Below are 19417 nucleotides of genomic sequence, written 5' to 3' on the forward strand. Positions count from 1 at the left end.
GGATACTCCTTACCCAAACTAGACATGCATATAACTAAACTTTCTTAGTTACTGTCATCTCAACCTGCTTTGATACTAAATTATAGGATCAAATTCGATGCTAAAGGGAGGTAAATAGCGTTAAGAGTTTTATGAACTGAAATAACTTGAAAATAACCAAAAATAAAGTAGCATAGCAGAAATAATTTAATTATTACAGATTTGATGAAGTTAGATAGGAAAAATATAAACATGAAAAAATGGTTTAGCAGTTTATCAAGAATAAATCAACACATAAGGCAGTTAAACAGTGGTTCTTATTTCTTAATTTTTCCTTTTCAGAAAGCCTTGGGAAATGTGGAAAACCTTACCGAACAAAAAATTTAAAATTAATCACAAATATAACATGTAACACAGATAATGTCGATATCGTAGCACAGAGAGTACAAGAGCACGAGAACGAAACAAATGAGTGTGATGAATGAATTGGTGAATTTCAAACTCTGCCTCGAGGCCTTTTACATAGTCTTATTTTATTGCTGACACTAGACGTGATATCCTCCAATCAACCTAAGGCTCCTCAATCACAAGAAAGGTTCAACGTGACATTTCACCATCATTTATTTGATTTGGTTTCTAATTTATTTTCTTATACAGACTTACAAATTCAGATATTTTTTAACTATTCATCTTCTCTACCTCTCTTATTGGAGAGTAACTTAAGCATCGAAATGACTGAGCCAGGACACTGTTAATCCTCAATTTTGAATCTCTCTCTTTCTCTCTCATGCATAGTAGGGGGTGCTTGGTGATCTGATTCTCTCCTCTTTTTTTTTCGTTGAAGACTCGACGATTCCGACAACATAGAAGGCAGTTCACCGGTGGCTTATCTACCAATGATCTGCCCATCGGAATAGCTACAATTGCAGTATAGAAAAAAAAATAAATAGGTTTTAGTTTAAAATTTAACTTTGAGTTTAGCATATGATTTATCCAATTAATCCACGGATTTAACAATCACTTATCGGATTTGATTTTAGTTTATTTTCTTGCGTACACTTTTAATTTATTAGAAATGAGCGGTGTTGGTAAACATTATTTTTTTAAAAAAAAATTCAAACCAAAACAAATGAGTCAAAATTTCAAAAAAGGAAAATTAATGACGAATTCCACGTGAAATTTAATTAAAGAAAAAAAAAAGAATGATTCGACGGCAACAACTTTAATTAATTAATTAATTAATTACTACTAAACCCCTAATTTAGCTCTTAATTGCAGCTGGATTTGGCGCCAGATTTATCCTTAACTTAAAGTCCTGATTAGGCTCGTTTAGCATCATTAATTCCATATATATATATTATTTATGTTTATATCTCCTAATAATTCGCTTCGCAGCAACTAATTTTGTTTAATCTGTTTATTATCTGGCGATTTTCTCTCATTTCCTGCTCTACTTAAACTCCTCCTTCCCTTCAGTTTCCACTCCAACTCGAAATCTAACATCTCCTCGATCTCCAGCTTACACTTTCGTATTTCTAACATCATCAAACTCCTCATCATGGCTGTCGCAGTTGTCAACAACGATATGCTAATTTCCTCTTCCGCCGCCAGCACCAGCAGAGTCGAGGTTCGCTCCGTGTGGGCTCATAACCTCGACGAGGAGTTTTCCCTCATCCGTTCCGCCCTCCCGTTCCACCCCTTCGTAGCATTGGACACCGAGTATCCTGGCGTCGTCGTCACTTCCAAAGGTCCCTACTGCACCCTCACCCTCCCCCAGCGCTACGACTTGATCCGGGCCAACGTCGAGGCCCTCCGCATCGTCCAGGTTGGTCTCACTCTCTCCGACGCTGCCGGCAACCTCCCATGTGCCCTCTACAGTGACGGCACTTATGTGCGTTACGTGTGGGAATTTAATTTCCGCGACTTCGACATCAGCCGCGACCGTTACGCCCCTTCCTCCGTCGAGCTGCTCAAGGCTAATGGCATCGACTTCCAAAAGAATCAAATATGGGGCATCGACTCTTGCAGATTCGCCCAGCACTTGGCCACCTCCGGCTTGCTTTCCTTTGGCCACTTTTCTCCCGTCTCCTGGGTTACCTTCCAAGGCGCCTATGACTTCGCCTTCCTAGTGAAGATGCTGACATGCGACTGCGAATTACCAAAGACCGTTCGTGAGTTCTTGCACCATGTTCACTTCTTTTTCGGCAAAAGGGTGTTCGATGTGAAGCACCTTAGCAAGCATTGTCGTGGGCTTTACGGAGGATTGGAGCGGGTGGCCTCTACCGTCCAAGTTGAGCGAGCAGTGGGATCCCGACATCAGTCCGGCTCCGATAGCTTATTAACATGGCAGGTGTTCTACCAAATCGCTTCTCGTGTGAATCCACAACTCATCGATCGTCCAGAACACATGGGAGCACTCTTTGACCTCGAACTCCAATAGTATAGTAATCGAGCGGTGTCTTTATTTATTTACTTTTTTTTTTTTTTGCAACTCTTATTTGGACAAACATTTTAGGTTTTGCATGGATCTGTCTAGAGTTCATTGTTTATCACACTTGATACTGGTTCAGCATCAGCTTAATTTGTCCACAAGATTAATTGCCCATTGCTTCATCGTATCTTTTTGTATTGTAGTACATATTACATGTTCTCGCATCATATTGAGCAAACAAATTGTCAATATTAATTCTTTGGATCATGATCTTGTTGTTTTGCTTTGCCTTAAATCATCCCCTAGTGTGTTCTGGATCGGATCACACTCTGTTGAAATTCTGAACGACACTCAAATTCATTATATTCCACACTGCATGATTGATCTTTTAGTTAGGATCTTATTAATTTTTAAGTGTTTTTGAAAATTTGAAATCAAGACTTGGAATACAAAGACCTCAAATTATTTCGCTTTATTTGTGGAAGAATATAAATGCTAAAAATTTCTTTTCATCGATAATGATAAATTTGAACCACATTATATCTATTTAAATCTTACAAAACATGTAGAGAATCTAGTTTCCATCATCGATACGGCTATGATACTAAAATTGAGTGCAATGACAACCGAAGGACTGACCTATGTCAAAAGTCAATGCTATTGTCCCTTATTTGTCAGAGAAATACCTACAATCGCAACAGAAGGATCTTCTATATATATGTTAGAACTGAATTCGAAATTTGATGATCATGTTTCTACACTCCTATACACAATGGAAATTTAAAATTTTATTTGTGATTTAACAATTAAATCAAAGGAGAGTTTATATAATTTTAAAAATAAACATAAGCATGATCTTTATCTAAGTATGCATTACAATCTAACCGTATAAGTAAGATCCTAAAAGCATAACAAAGATATACTGTCATGTGATTGATTCATCTAATGCTAATTTAATCATTTTATTTATACATACTAAACTATCTAAAATAAACATATTAGATCATTTAAGCATAACATAAATAAAATTATTAACATGCATTAACATAAATATGAATCATAGTACAAGCATAAACATACCTTCCAAACAGCCTGTGTTTGAGATGACTCCAACTATTCCGGTTGTAGCAAAATAGCTTCTCGTTGTTGTCACGAGCTCATACTTCCTTCGTCTAATCCGGTCCACGATCGAAGTCCTCTTTCCAACACTTGATCGCATTAGAGATCAAGTGTCATTTTTCGTTGAGATGATCAAAACGACTTCCTTGAAGATGAGGAAGGGGCTGCTCAATTACACTTCTCAAGGGGATGTCTAATAGCCCTCAACAAGGAGCTACACCTTCCAAAATTCTGCATGAAGGTAGGCGCCAGTAATACTTCTCGAAGAGGAGAAGTAACAACAAAGGGATGAAACTTTTCGATGGAAGAGAGCGAAGAAAATCTTTATCTTCTTCTTTGGAAGTGGCTGCTGAAAACTCTCAAGAAGAAGAGAGATTCTGCTGTCCGAATTCTCACTCACAGCACCTCACGGAAAAAGGGAAAAAAAAACAATTCGTATGTTGCTGCCATCCTGCAAGAAGAAAAAAAAATCTCTTTTCCTTAATATCTTAGATAGCAAGCCAAACAAAAAAAATGCGGAGTGAGTTTATTAGTGGAGGTAATGGGTGAGTGGGAAAGTGGAGGAAAAGGAAAAACGTGGATGGGTGAAGGAAAAAGAAAAATCAAAATAAATTTCCCCTTTTCTTTTTCATTACACGTAGAACAAACATCCTCTTTATATATATATATATAGATTTTTATTTTCATAATATAATTTAATTATAATTGCATTTCTTTCTTGGGTTTAAACTTTTAAAGCCCAATATCTCTTCCATCTTGATTTATTGGATTTTTTTAGAACCTAATAATTTGAGTTCATTGTAATCATATCAGCGATCCAATATCGTTGATGCGGCAAACATACTTGCTCGTTATTACAATGATATAAATCAAATTTATATACTTTGTGTGGAACTCTTCCACTCTCCTTGTTTCATTGATTGGAAATCACTCTAATATTTGATCATATCAAATTTTATTTGCCAACACATTGTTTGATCATATCAAACTTTATTTGCCAAATTCAACTACTTGAATTTGACTTTCTCAATGGGAAATAGGGAAACCAATACTTGTGTGACTCTCAATGGTTCAGGGATACAACTAGCCATGGATTCACAACTTTTTGTGAATCAGGACTATACTTGTCCTTTATTCGGGCATACCCTTAATAGCCTCATCTTATAATTAACTCCTTAATTATAAGACGTCAGAACTAATTCTGATTAACACCCAACAAATCATGATAAGAGCGTCTAGCAGCACCGCCCCATGATTCCCTAGGTATCGCTGAATAGTGTCTGCAAGAACCAGTCGATTATGGTTAACGTACAGTCCAGTCCCTTTATCTCATATATCCCGGTCGAATCTACAACCATTGGTACATCGAGAATTGTATATTGATTCGACAACAATGTGATATATCTTATAGTAATATTGCATGTGTAATTAGGAAACTTCTTTCCTAAAGTACATCTTACAGCTCTGATCAGAGACTTCATTCACTATAAAACAATATATTACATAGGATATCCACACCTGTAGGTGTATGGTGAATCTCCGACTACAATACACTGACTCCTATATGTTTCGTTACTACACCCAATCTCACCACCTGATGACCATAATAGAGTCAGTAAATGAGTCAAAGTGCAGCCCCAGCATATAGAGTCTTAGTGTTGTCCCGGGTCATAAAGACTACTAGTGTACAACCACAACCAAAGACTTATCCACTCGATAAATGATAACCACTTGGAAAGTCTATGTGAGGGATGTTCGATGAACTCATCATATGATCACCAATCTATATGTTTGAATATCTCTATGTCCTTACCAATGAAACATGGTACACTACATCACAGATGCTAGTCTCTAGCTCAAACAGCCTTTTATCCTTGTTTATTAAGTGACCCAATTGACTAAGAACAAATTTAGAATATACAGTGAATATTGATGTATTCCATATTGACCATCATATGTACCACCACATCTCACTATAGTATATTCAAGGACTTTATTTATGCATATAGCATGGGTATAAAGATAAAGTAATGTCAAACTGAATTGAATTATATTAAAATAAAGGTTGTTTATTTACAATAGTCAATAAAACCCTAGCCAACAGTTGGCTTTGCAGGGCACCTACTCTAACAAACTCCCACTTGCCCTAATGCCAACTACTCACTAGTTTTAAACCTATCAGTTCACGATGTTTTTGAAATGATGGTCCTAGCAAGGGCTCTGTAAGTGGATCAACAATATTATCTGCAAAGGGAACTTTCTCAACTGTAATATCACCTCTTCCCATAATCTCTCGGATGATGTGGAACTTTCTCAGTATATGTTTAGACCGATGATGAGATCTTGGTTCATTTGCTTGTGCAATAACACCAGTGTTGTCACAGTGAATCCGTACTGGATTAACTCCATTTGGAATAACACCAAGCTCTTGGATGAAATTTCTAATCCAAATTGCCTCCTTTGCTGCTCCTGAAGCTGCAATGTATTCTGCCTCTGTGGTGGAGTCCGTAATTGTGTCTTGTTTGGAACTCTTCCAAGAGACCGCACCACCATTCAATGTGAATAGATATCCTGAGGTTGATTTCGAATCATCCACATCTGATTGGAAGCAAGAGTCAGTGTGATCTTCCAATTTTAATTCTCCAACTCCATATGTCATGAACAAATTCTTAGTTCTTCGTAAGTACTTAAGAATATCTTTCACAGTTTTCCAGTGCAATGGACCGGGGGTTGACTGATATCAGCTCGTGACACTCAGAGCGTATGCTATATCAGGTCTTGTAGATATCATACTATACATGATACTACCAATGGCAGGCGCATAGGGAATGTGTGCCATCATCTCTATCTCTTCTTCTGTCTTAGGGCGCATAGACTTGGATAAAGTTATACCATGACACATTGGTAAATATCCTCTCTTAGATTCTTCTATTGAGAATCTTCTGAGTAGGGTATCTATATATGTGGATTGGGTTAGCCCCAGCATCCTCTTTGATCTATCTCTACAGATATGTATTCCCAATACATAAGATGCTTCACCCAAATCCTTCATGGAGAATCTACTGGCTAACCATACTTTTGTTGACTGAAGCATTCCTACATCATTCCCAATTAGTAGAATGTCATCAACATACAGTATTAGGAATGTCACTACACTCCCACTAACCTTCTTGTACACACATGGGTTCTCAGGATTTTTAATAAAATTAAATTGTCTAATTGTATCATCAAATCTGAGGTTTCAACTTATCGACGCTTGTTTTAGACCATAAATTGATCTTCTGAAGTTTGCATACTTTATGCTCACTTCCCACAAATGTGAAGTCTTCAGGCTAAGACATGTAAATCTCTTTCTTAATATCACCATTAAGAAATGTCATCTTCACATCCATTTGTCATATCTCATAGTCATACCATGCAGCTATGACAAGCAATATTCGAATGGGCATAAGCTTTGCGACTGGTGAAAAAGTTTCATCATAGTCAATTCCTTGTCTTTGATTATATCATTTTGCCACCAATCTAGCGTTGAAGGTTAATACCTTTCCATCAACTCCAAGTTTCCTCTTGTAAATTCATTTCCATCCTATGGAAACGATTCCTTTAGGTGGATCCACTATTGACCAAACTTGGTTTGAGTACATGGAATCCATTTCAGATTTCATGGCTTCTAACCATTGCATCGTGTCGATATCAAATATCACTTCCTTAAAGGATCTTGGATCACATCCATAATTAAGATCATCCTTATTTCCTTCAAGGAGTAGACCATACCTCATAGGTAGTCTTGAGACCCTATTCGATCTCCTTAAAGTGTGTACTTATTCTACTGGCTGTTGGGGTGTGGGCTCTGTTATTTTATTTGTGGAATTGTCTCGAACCTCTTCGAGTTCTATCATCCCACCTTTTCTATCTAATAGAAACTCCTTCTCTAAGAAGGTGGCATTTCTTGAAACAAATGCTTCTATTTTCTTGGGATTATAGAAATAATATCCAACAGAGTTCTTTGAATATCCCACAAAATAATACAAAGTGGATCTACTATCCAGTTTGTCTCCCACTGTCTGCTTCACATAAGCAGGACATCCCCATATTTTCAAGTATGAATACTTGGGGGGGGGGGGGGGTTTCCCATCCATATTTCATATGGTGTCTGTCTACTTCTTTTGTATGAACTTTATTCAACAACATTGTCGCAGTTTCGAGTGCATAGCCCCAAAACGATGGCGGTAAATTAGTGAATCCCATCATAGATCAAACCATGTTCATTAGCGTTCGATTATGACGTTCTGCTACACCATTAAGCTGTGGTGTTGCAGGAGGAGTCCACTACGAGAGAATCTCATTCTCTTTTAGATAGTCCTTAAACTCTGTACTCAAGTATTCTTCACCTCGATATGATCGAAACTTCTTAATACTTTTTCTCAGTTATTTTTCTACTTCATTTCTGAACTCGTTGAATTTTTCAAAAGATTCAGACTTATATTTTATCAAATATATATATCCATACCGTGAATAGTCATCAGTAAAAGTAATAAAGTAGTAATAGCCATATTTCGTGCTAACACTTAATGGACCACACACATAAGTATGGATCAAATCCAACATATCATGTGCACGTTCCACTTGACCTTTAAAAAGTGTCTTATTCAATTTTCCTTTCAGACAGTATTCACAAGTTGGTAGGGAATTTATGTCTGACGAATCAAACAATCCTTCACTTACTAACTTAGTCATCCTTCTTTGAGAAATATGACCTAGTCTAGCGTGTCATATGTGTGCTTGATTTGTACTATCTTCTTTTCTTTTCTTTGTTGTTGATTGTGCTTGTATATTATTTACTAGAATGTCTTTCAATTTTAAGTTATAAAGGTTATTTTCTAATTCACTAGTCCCAATCAAGTATTCATCATTGTAAATATTGCAAACACCTTTTGCAAATAGATAAGAATAACCACATCTATCAAGCATAGAAATAGAAACAATGTTTTTAACTAAGTTTGGAACAAAATAAAACATCTCTTAAATACAACTTAAAATCATTACTCAAGATCAAAGTAATGTCTCCTATAACTTTCGCAGCAACTCTTGCTCCGTTCCCAAGTCTCAAGAAGGTCTCACCCTCTCTGAGTCTTTTACTTCTTGTCATCATCTGTAAATCATTGCAAAGATGAGAACTACAACCAATATCCAATACCAAAGAAGTAGAGTTAATAGAGACATTAACTTTTATATAGAGCATACCTTTTCCAGAACACTTCTGAGCATACCTTTTCTAAGTCTTGTTCGAGACCTTCTTTTATAGGATTGAATCGGTCTACCGATTAGTGTAAAATCAAATCCAAATGCTTAGGATCGGTCTACCAATCCTCGAGATGGGTCTATCGATCCAGCTTTGGCCAATGCTATTCTGCCATATCATCTAGAGGATGAGAGTCTTCTCCCACATCAGCAACTTTGTCCTTATTCTTGATCGGTCCCTCTGTCATGTCAATAGGGCAACTCTTATCTCTTCGCCATGTCAGCTAATTAACCCTTATCTTGGGCCACGTTAGCAATCTGAGACCCAACTGATCCACATTAGATGTCATGTCAGCACACTAAAGAACTTGATTGACACAAGGGAGTTTAGTCTACGGATCCCATTGATTGATCTACCAATCCCATTCGGTCTATTGATCTAGCCTATTAGTATATTGATCCTGTAAAACAAGGATTAGCATAAAAAGACAGTAATATTGAATTTTAAGTCTTGATAGTCGCCTACTTGTCTGATCTTGACTTTGGAATTCTAGTGAATCTCCTAGTTGGATCGATGCCTAAGGATGTCCCCTTAACAGTGACTTCTCGTTATCCTTTTTTCCTTTCGAAAGAACCACTCTGCTCCAAGATCTTAACTCAACTTATCGTTGGGCAAGCCTGAGTCTTCTAAACCTGTTTGGGCTTTCTTTACTTAACATTCAATTATCAGACCCCCAGGACTTCCTAACTTGATCTCTGATCCTCCCTGACCCATCAAGCTTTTCCTGCTAGACATCTGGTCCATTGATTTGTCTAGACTTTCCATTTGGTGTCCTTGATTTGCTCAGACTTTTGTCTAATATCTGATCTAGCTGACCTACTAGGACTTTCCCTTCCCTAGTATATAGCCAACTTGGCCTACTAGGACTTCACAAGTTAAGCCACCTACACACTTCATTAATCTTGTTAGATCATAAATAATCTTAACTTTGAATCTTTTTCAATCATCAAAACACAGGTTCAATTATATGGTGCTCCATGCACCAATAACAATGACAACTTCTTAAGACAAAGCTAACTAAAGAATCTAGCGCTAAATCAACTTCAATACAATGACTTGGTCTAATTGGTTTAGAGTGATGTGAGTTAACTTATGCTAGTTTCATTTGACTAGATGCGCCATCTAGGATACTCCTTACCCAACCTAAACATGCATATAACTAAACTTTCTTAGTTACTATCATCTCAACCTGCTTTGATACTAAATTATAAGATCAAATTTGATGCTAACAGGAGGTAAATAGCGTTAAGAGTTTTATGAGTTGAAATAACTTGAAAATAACCAAAAATACAGTAGCACAGCAGAAATAATTTAATTATTACAGATTTGATCAAGTAAGATAGGAAAAATATAAACATGAAAGAATGGTTTAGCAGTTTATCGAGAATAAATCAACACATAAGGCAGTTAAATAATGGTTATTATTTCTTAATTTTCCCTTTACAGAAAACCTTAGGAAATGTGGAAAATTTTATAGAAAACTGAAGTAAATGATAACAATAAAAATATAATCAAGTCACACGTACTTAAATAAAGTGATTCTTATTTTTTTTTTTTCTTTTCAGAAAGCCTTAGGAAATGTGGAAAACTTTGCAGAAAAAAATTTAAAAATTAAGCACAAATATAACATGTAACATAGATAAAATGAAAGATTACATTAGGTGTTGCTGATTGGAAATAAAGTGCTAGTTGAATCATGTCGATATCACAACACAGAGAGCACAGGAGCACTAGAGCACAAGAATGAAACAAATGAGTGCGATGAGTGAATTGGTGAATTTCAAACTCTGCCTCAAGGCCTTTTACATAGTCTTATTTTATTGTTGATACTAGGCGTGGTATCCTCCGATCAACCTAAGGCTCCTCGATCGCAAGAAAGGTTCTAACGTGACATTTCACCATCATTTATTTGATTTGGGTTCTAATTTATTTTCTTATACAGACATACAAAATCAGATATTTTTTAATTATTCATCATCTTCACCTCCCTTATTGGAGAGTAACTTGAGCATCGAAATGACACTTTTAATCCTCAATTTTGAATCTCTCTCTTTCTCTCTCATGCATAGTAGGGGGTGCTTGGTGATCTGATTCTCTCCTCTTTTTTTTCCCTTGAAGACTCGACGATTCCGACAATATAGAAGGCAGTTCACCGATGGCTTATCTACCGACTATCTATCCATTGGAATAGCTACAATTGCAGTATAGAAATAAAATAAATAGGTATTAGTTTAAAAATTAACTTTGAGTTTAGCATATGATTTATCCAATTAATCCACGGATTTAACAATCACTTATCGGATTTGATTTTAGTTTATTTTCTTGCGTACACTTTTAATTTATTAAAAATGAGCGGTGTAGGTAAACATTATTTTTTTAAAAAAAAAATTCAAACCAAAACAAATGAGTCAATATTTCAAAAAAGGAAAATTAATGACGAATTCCACTTGAAATTTAATTAAAGAAAAAAAAAGAATGATTCGATGGCAACAACTTTAATTAATTAATTAATTAATTACTACTAAACCCCTAATTTAGCTCTTAATTGCAGCTGGATTTGGCGCCAGATTTATCCTTAACTTAAAGTCCTGATTAGGCTCGTTTAGCATCATTAATTCCATATATATATATTATTTATGTTTATATCTCCTAATAATTCGCTTCGCAGCAACTAATTTTGTTTAATCTGTTTATTATCTGGCGATTTTCTCTCATTTCCTGCTCTACTTAAACTCCTCCTTCCCTTCAGTTTCCACTCCAACTCGAAATCTAACATCTCCTCGATCTCCAGCTTACACTTTCGTATTTCTAACATCATCAAACTCCTCATCATGGCTGTCGCAGTTGTCAACAACGATATGCTAATTTCCTCTTCCGCCGCCAGCACCAGCAGAGTCGAGGTTCGCTCCGTGTGGGCTCATAACCTCGACGAGGAGTTTTCCCTCATCCGTTCCGCCCTCCCGTTCCACCCCTTCGTAGCATTGGACACCGAGTATCCTGGCGTCGTCGTCACTTCCAAAGGTCCCTACTGCACCCTCACCCTCCCCCAGCGCTACGACTTGATCCGGGCCAACGTCGAGGCCCTCCGCATCGTCCAGGTTGGTCTCACTCTCTCCGACGCTGCCGGCAACCTCCCATGTGCCCTCTACAGTGACGGCACTTATGTGCGTTACGTGTGGGAATTTAATTTCCGCGACTTCGACATCAGCCGCGACCGTTACGCCCCTTCCTCCGTCGAGCTGCTCAAGGCTAATGGCATCGACTTCCAAAAGAATCAAATATGGGGCATCGACTCTTGCAGATTCGCCCAGCACTTGGCCACCTCCGGCTTGCTTTCCTTTGGCCACTTTTCTCCCGTCTCCTGGGTTACCTTCCAAGGCGCCTATGACTTCGCCTTCCTAGTGAAGATGCTGACATGCGACTGCGAATTACCAAAGACCGTTCGTGAGTTCTTGCACCATGTTCACTTCTTTTTCGGCAAAAGGGTGTTCGATGTGAAGCACCTTAGCAAGCATTGTCGTGGGCTTTACGGAGGATTGGAGCGGGTGGCCTCTACCGTCCAAGTTGAGCGAGCAGTGGGATCCCGACATCAGTCCGGCTCCGATAGCTTATTAACATGGCAGGTGTTCTACCAAATCGCTTCTCGTGTGAATCCACAACTCATCGATCGTCCAGAACACATGGGAGCACTCTTTGACCTCGAACTCCAATAGTATAGTAATCGAGCGGTGTCTTTATTTATTTACTTTTTTTTTTTTTTGCAACTCTTATTTGGACAAACATTTTAGGTTTTGCATGGATCTGTCTAGAGTTCATTGTTTATCACACTTGATACTGGTTCAGCATCAGCTTAATTTGTCCACAAGATTAATTGCCCATTGCTTCATCGTATCTTTTTGTATTGTAGTACATATTACATGTTCTCGCATCATATTGAGCAAACAAATTGTCAATATTAATTCTTTGGATCATGATCTTGTTGTTTTGCTTTGCCTTAAATCATCCCCTAGTGTGTTTTGGATCACACTCTGTTCAAATTCTGAACGACACTCAAATTCATTCCACACTGCATGATTGATCTTTTAGTTAGGATCTTATTAATTTTTAAGTGTTTTTGAAAATTTGAAATCAAGACTTGGAATATAAAGACCTCAAATTATTTCGCTTTATTTGTAGAAGAATAATAGATCTGAGAAACCCACAGCGGACCTTACAAGAGCCTAAAGACAGAATAATAGATCTGAGAAAACCAAAGCGGATCTGTGAACATCACCTCGCAAAGACAAACTCCGGCGAGGTACCCCCGTGGAAAAGCGAACTCCGATGAGGAACACCGTGGATCAGCGAAGGCTCGGCGGTCCAATGGATGATCTCCACCTCCTGTGCACTATGAGACCGACTAACAAAGCGTTAGCGACCTAAGACCTGGGAGGAAATCCTAGGCTAGGCCCTCCGACGCTCAAGTCAGCCTTTCGGAGAAGAAGGAGAAGTACCGAAAAAGATGGAATTAGGGTTCGATTTTGATGCAATACGTATATTTGCCTACCTGGCCAGTGGAGAGGATTCCCCTTTTCATTCCACCTCATCTAATCTCCACAGTCATGAGATGGACCCCGGTTTGTTAAAGTTTGTTAGGAGATGACGTAAGCCGAAATTGCAATAATAGTTTAAGAATTTTTTTTCTTACCACAGATGTACCTTCTTTGTCATTTAGCATACCTGCGAAGACTTCTAGAAGCTATTTGCCGCCAGATTAATTAAGTTGTCATATGATCACATATTCTTATGGTTCACCTGTTACACACACTTGGTTAGTCACATAAGCTCATTCTGTATATATGAGAAATATCTTCTATTGTACTAATCTCGATCGGTATTTTATACTCGATCGGTTATTTATACACGACCAGGACTCTGCTATTATACATATGCCAGAAATCGTTCAAGGTTGAAGACCTTTGAGTTCGATCTACTTTCCATGCTCGACCGGTCTATTGAACCCGTCTAGTGATACCTTACCGACCGAGATTAACCAATCGGGCGTATATAAGCATTCTTGCCCGATCGACCTTCACTCGGTTGGTCGTATGCTAAGGATTGTGTGAGACTAAATGCCCCTGTGCTCGGTCGATCTATTCAGCATGATTGATCCTACCTTATCGACCGAGATTAACCAGTTGGGCGTATATAAGCATTAAGGACAGCTTAAGGCTAAGTGCTTCTATGTTCGATCGGTCTGTTACACTCGCCCAGTCTTTTCCTGCCGAACTCATACGCTCGGCCGGTCTATTACGTTTGATCGATCTTTGTCTGCCGAACGTGCTATGTCCTCATTTTGCATGAAACTAAATACTTTCATACTCGGTTGGCTATTTATGCTCGGCAGGCCTTTTCCTGCCAGTCTCATATGCTCAGTCGGTCCGTTACGTTCGACCAGTCTTTGCCTGCCCAACGTGTAACAACATTCTTACCTAGTCAAACCCTTTTCCGGGCAACCCACTACATCCTTATCTTGCTCTTTTTTCCGCCTTCCTTGTCCTCATTACCCCTTTTTTCTCTCCTGCAAAGGGTTCCCTCATCATAACCCATATTACTAGTCTCCCCTTCAAGTCTAGTCGAAGGAGGTATAGCCGACTGACTAGACCTAAGTCTATTTCAGACCTCTTTATACCTTCTGTGGCAACCCCATGATAACTTTTACAATGATCTTGTGATACTTTTTACAGTGATCCCGTGACTCCTTTTACAGTGATCCGGTGACTTCTCCTACAGTGATCTCGTGATCCCTTTTTGCAAGTTAAATAGAGGTGTGCCCTTGCTCCCTTCGCCCTTCACCTTCGCTCCTTATGTAATATATGCGAATTTAATTTAGGGTTATCGTGGAATAACCTTAGGAAAATTTTTAAGAATTTTTAGAAATTTTTCTGGAGCTAAACGGAGTCCATAGGACTCCGTATGAGGGATACGCCGACGGGGCTAGATAAAGGCAGGTTTAGAATACCCAAATTAAGTGGGAATTGATTAAGGCTAGACTTAGGCCTTAATTAAGCTAACCTAGGGGTGGGATTGATTTCGTTATAAAGCCCGAAGCCTCCCTGTTCACCTTCGGCTTCTCTATTCCTCCCCTGCGCCTCGCGATCTCAGACGCCACACGACCGAGACCGGCGATATCTTCTTCCCTCGGTGTCGCCGGCGAGGAGCGGATCTTGGAGCATCGAAGGGAAGAAAGGTTAGTAGAACCGAAGCCCTCCTTCTCCCCGATCCCTTTTCCTCTTCTCTGATCTCGGCGAACGGCGGCGACAGATCCTTGATCGGTGGATTTCGCCGGCGGTTGGGTGGGAATCAAGGGAAACGGCGTTGGATCTGGGCATCGGCGACCGGCTGTGTGAGGTAACGCCCATTGTTTCCTTCCGATTTTTCCCTTGTTTTGTTCGTCGGCAAGAACAAGTCGAGCCCTAACTTCGATCTCGGAGGTAAGGGTTTGGTTTTGGTTGTGAATTCGAACCTTGATCTTTTCTAGGGCTGATTCGGGTGGTTTTCCTTGGGAAGCAGAGATTGGTGTCTTGTTTCTGGCCACCACAGCTGGACTAGATCAACTCCTCCACCGGATCTGTGATCGTACTCTAGCCAAGATCCTGAGAGAAGCAGAGCTTGTGTTGTGATTCCGGCCACTACAGCTCTGGTGGGGATTGCTCTTCTTCCTCAGATCTGTGGTTTGCTCCGGCGATCAAGAAGAGGTACTGAGATCAATTTATTGCTGTTGTTAACGGATTTGTTTGGATGATTTCTTGCTATTTCTTTCTTCTTGATCCGGTTGGTGCAGATGCAGCATGTAGTCTTCTGTGGTAGGGAAATGACGCATTGCTTAAATCATACTTTCTTGACCTAGCTGTGTATCCAACAGATTGTTAACACCGAATCCTTATAGTCCATGATCCGGATCACTAGCAGGAGTAACCGGTTTTGGGGGTGTTTAGGTGTTGGAGGCTTCTTTTATGTGTTGTCCCAGTGGAGTTAATTACTGTGGATTGGGTGGAGCAATCTTGGTTAACAGTGGTAAGTGTTATTATGTTGGAAAATTAAAAGTTATACATTGTAGGTTAACCTAAATGTTGTGGGGTTATGTTCTGTTATGCCATCTCAATAATTGAGGAGGTAAGTGTGGATTCACCTAAGGCTGAAATGGTTTCCCATGATGTTTAGGTTCATTTCTTGTTAGGTGATGTAGAAAGGATTAGTGATAACTAAGATCGGTAAAAGGGAATTTGAATTATGGATAGGTAAGCTAAGTGAAATTTAATCTACACTTACTAATAGAAAGGCGTAGAAATCGTGGTCAGCTATTGCTAGGAAGTTGGCTAGTTACTTGTAGATTTATTCATCTAGTTGTAGAGTACACATATATAGTTATATAAATTTGTATATGTGATACAGGACCTTGATTGACGACGAGTCGCGTGGCGTGGGGGTTCTGTTGATTTCGGGATATACCGAGGCGGGTATTTCTTCCTAAATCTCTATTTAGCTCTTTGAACTTTAAAGCATGGTTATATGTTTTTGGATATTTAGGTTGCATTCCTTAAATCTTATTATTTGTTGCTTTCCTGCTTGTCTCTTTTGCTTGATCTTTGATATGATCTGGGTTGCTTCGTTACAGTCTCTATTCTTGTTATTTGTGACTCTATTGTTTATACACATGTAGAGTGATGTAGGGAGGACTGTATTGGATATTTGTGGGCTATACCTGTTTAGGTTGTGATTGGTATGGGTTATAGGTCCTACATGTTTACCATTCCATTTGCATAGTGGTATGTGTAGTTACGTCTGTTGTGGTTATTGGAGGCGTTTATGAGGGGGAAGGTTGTTGCATGGATGATGATTATATATATGTATATCATGCTCATCATTCATTGCATCTGATGACCGTTGTCTCCCTTGTGGTTGAGAGGGTCATCAGTTGGTTTGGTTTAGCGCGCACCTTCGGCCACTCATGGGTAGTGGTAGCTGGAGCAGTCGCCGTTTGTCCTGTTGTGCCACCCGGTCACGAGGTTTAGTGAGATCCGGCGTTGTGAGCAGTCAGGGACCCTGATGCTATGTAGTTAGATAGCTACTAGTGGACTGTCCGCCTCGACCACTCTATTGTGGGCTGGAGGGTAGCACAGTCGTCACAGACCCAAGCCTCTCGGCCATACAGGGGTCGTGGTGTCTAGAGAGGTGGCGGGGGTGACCATGGAGCATGCATGCACTTTTGCATATGATGCACGGTGCATCTGTGGGGATATTTTTGCATACATGCTTACTAGATATTAGCTGCATGTGATTGTGTATTGTTGCACTTGTCTGAGCTATGTATGCTGCATATGGATGCCATGCTGCATACATGTCATTTACTTTACATATATTTGCAGTCATATATATATTGCACAGGTGTCCGGAGTATGTTATTGACACGGTGGGTTTACAGATCATGGTATCAGGGGGTTGGTTCTTTTCGGGTATGTACATTTACGTTATATGCTTTTATTATGTCTGGTATGTTCATGCACAGTCATTTTATCAGGTATAGATAGATGAGTTGTGTCATGATAGCATATTCTTATTCTTTGCTTATGGAGACTGTATCCTTTGATTCCTATATCTTTATGTAGACCATGCTTTATCCTGTCTATACTCGCTGAGTTCCCTGTACTCACTACCCCGTTTATATTATGTTGGTTTCAGGCAGTAGGTAGATGATATGGAGATGCTTGGAGTATGCTGCTGGCCGGTCCCCCTTCTCACGTCATATCCGGAGACCCTTTTCGGTTTTGTTTCTCTTTTCCTACACTTCGACTTTGTCGGATTTAGAGTTGTGAAAACGAACTATGTTGGATACATGTATTGTGGACTTATACCTGTGGTATTTTGTGGACTTTCGCATTCGTGGGTTTCTTATTCGTTTTTCCGCTGTGTTTTCGATATAGCCGTGTGGGCTAGATATTTAACTGCGTGGTTGTGTTTCTTTTGTGCATAAATATTCCAGCCGCATGTGGCTGACGTATTTTGTTTGTACGGATGTTTCCGGTTGTCACTGGTACAGGGGAGATACTGCCGAAATTTTTCGGGAGGTACTTCCCCGGGGCGTGACACCTTATAGTCTTACTTTCCTCTTAAGATTTATTGAGAGTCATGGCTTCAGAACCCCCTCCTTGGGATCAACTGCTACGTGAGAAGGAGAAATTCTTAAACGAGGTCGTGCAAGCCCTAGATTTACATCGTTCCCCTCAACAGGAACTAGAGGTGTGTCTGCTCTCAGCTCAATCACAGGTTCAGTCAGAAGTGGCTTTGAGGAATACAGCTTACTCAGAGTTAAAGCAAAAGACTGAGGAGCTGGATACTCCAAGGAGCCAGCATGCCTCAGAGGTGGCCGATCTAAACATAAAAGCTTATGCGAATGGTTTACTAATATCTCAACAGCAACGAGCTCTGGATCGGCAGAACGCTAAGGTGGATCTTCTGGAAGCCGAGTTGGTTCAGATTAGGTCGGAGAGGACCTTTCAGTCACTTGTTTGTGAGGGGGAACCCCACAAACGCCAGAGGATAGGGCAAACTTCTCCTCTTTGCCCATGATGTTATTCAATTTCCCGCCTCCATTTAGGTGTGGAAGCACAATCTAGCGTCTATAAACGAAAATGAGATTCCATTGGACGACAGATTTTTTCTTCGACCTACAACAGTACCGAGCAAAATATTCCCCCTTCCTTATGTGGTTACAAAGTTACTAGTAGTGATATCAGAGTTTCATGTGTTTATTTGAGAGTAGGAGCATGTGTAAGCACGTAGTTGATAGTATAAGAAATAAATAAATAAGACACTTTGTGTATGAGTTCGGGCGAGTTTGAATTTGGTCAAATTTCTGAGTTCCGGCCTGCCTATAGGACAGGTCGACATCATAGTCTGTTGATATATTTTGAATTTTAACAAGTCATGATTTACTAATGTTATTATATATTTTCTTTCCATTCCCTCCTTTCTTACACCTAGGAAGTCGAATACCTTTTTCAAAATCTTCTCCTCGTTAATTGGTTCTTCAACGGAAAGAGAGTATTGACGATGTAATATGTTGCAACGCTAATCCGGGCATGATTTGCCCTGTTATGTCCATCATAAATGCCCGTTTATGGATTTTCAACACGTGTTACCACTTTCTTCCTCCTGACATAATCGCTCACATGTTTTTTGGCAACGTCTTATCATATTATTTCTTTGATAAATCAACGACTACCATTGTGAGGTTTGTTCACATCCAACGGTATTTTTTGTTAGTCAATATTTTCGACAAACCCTAAACCCTTTATATTCTTACTCCTTCATCTTCTTCCTTACGCTCTCTGTTGGTGCCATAACTTAGCTTTTGTCGCCCTTCCTTCTCCTCCAGCCTCTCCTTGTCGACTTTCTTCCTAAGGCTTCAGTAAGTCATTTTTTACTCTTATATTCATATATGGCTGAAGAATCATTTTCTACGTGGTATGCTCAAACCTCTTCGACCTTTCACAAAGATGATAGGTCTGCTCTTCGTTCCTTGTATGGAATTCCCAAAGCCTATC

The 19417-nt window shown here is 39.3% G+C and overlaps 2 protein-coding genes and 1 long non-coding RNA gene across 5 annotated transcripts; all 3 read left to right on the forward strand.

The window, feature by feature from the left end:
• The first annotated feature begins 1537 nt into the window (after positions 1-1537).
• On the forward strand, positions 1538-2419 carry LOC122033998 (probable CCR4-associated factor 1 homolog 11). Its single transcript, XM_042593135.1, has one exon. It carries the CDS (start codon positions 1538-1540, stop codon positions 2417-2419), a length of 882 nt encoding a protein of 293 aa, XP_042449069.1.
• Positions 2420-11662: 9243 nt separating this feature from the next.
• LOC122033999 (probable CCR4-associated factor 1 homolog 11) lies at positions 11663-12544 on the forward strand. Its single transcript, XM_042593137.1, has one exon. It carries the CDS (start codon positions 11663-11665, stop codon positions 12542-12544), a length of 882 nt encoding a protein of 293 aa, XP_042449071.1.
• Positions 12545-15165: 2621 nt separating this feature from the next.
• On the forward strand, positions 15166-15818 carry LOC122034943. 3 transcript variants are annotated; one of them, XR_006126833.1, is made up of 3 exons: positions 15166-15304; positions 15384-15568; positions 15809-15818. It is a non-coding gene; the product is annotated as an uncharacterized LOC122034943 (long non-coding RNA). The 3 variants fall into 3 exon arrangements; XR_006126834.1 differs by lacking the exon at positions 15809-15818 and adding an exon at positions 15736-15759; XR_006126832.1 differs by lacking the exon at positions 15809-15818 and adding an exon at positions 15655-15687.
• Positions 15819-19417: the final 3599 nt, after the last annotated feature.

This window comes from Zingiber officinale, chromosome 11B (assembly GCF_018446385.1).
Source record: "Zingiber officinale cultivar Zhangliang chromosome 11B, Zo_v1.1, whole genome shotgun sequence".
Classification (NCBI taxonomy): Eukaryota; Viridiplantae; Streptophyta; class Magnoliopsida; order Zingiberales; family Zingiberaceae; genus Zingiber; species Zingiber officinale.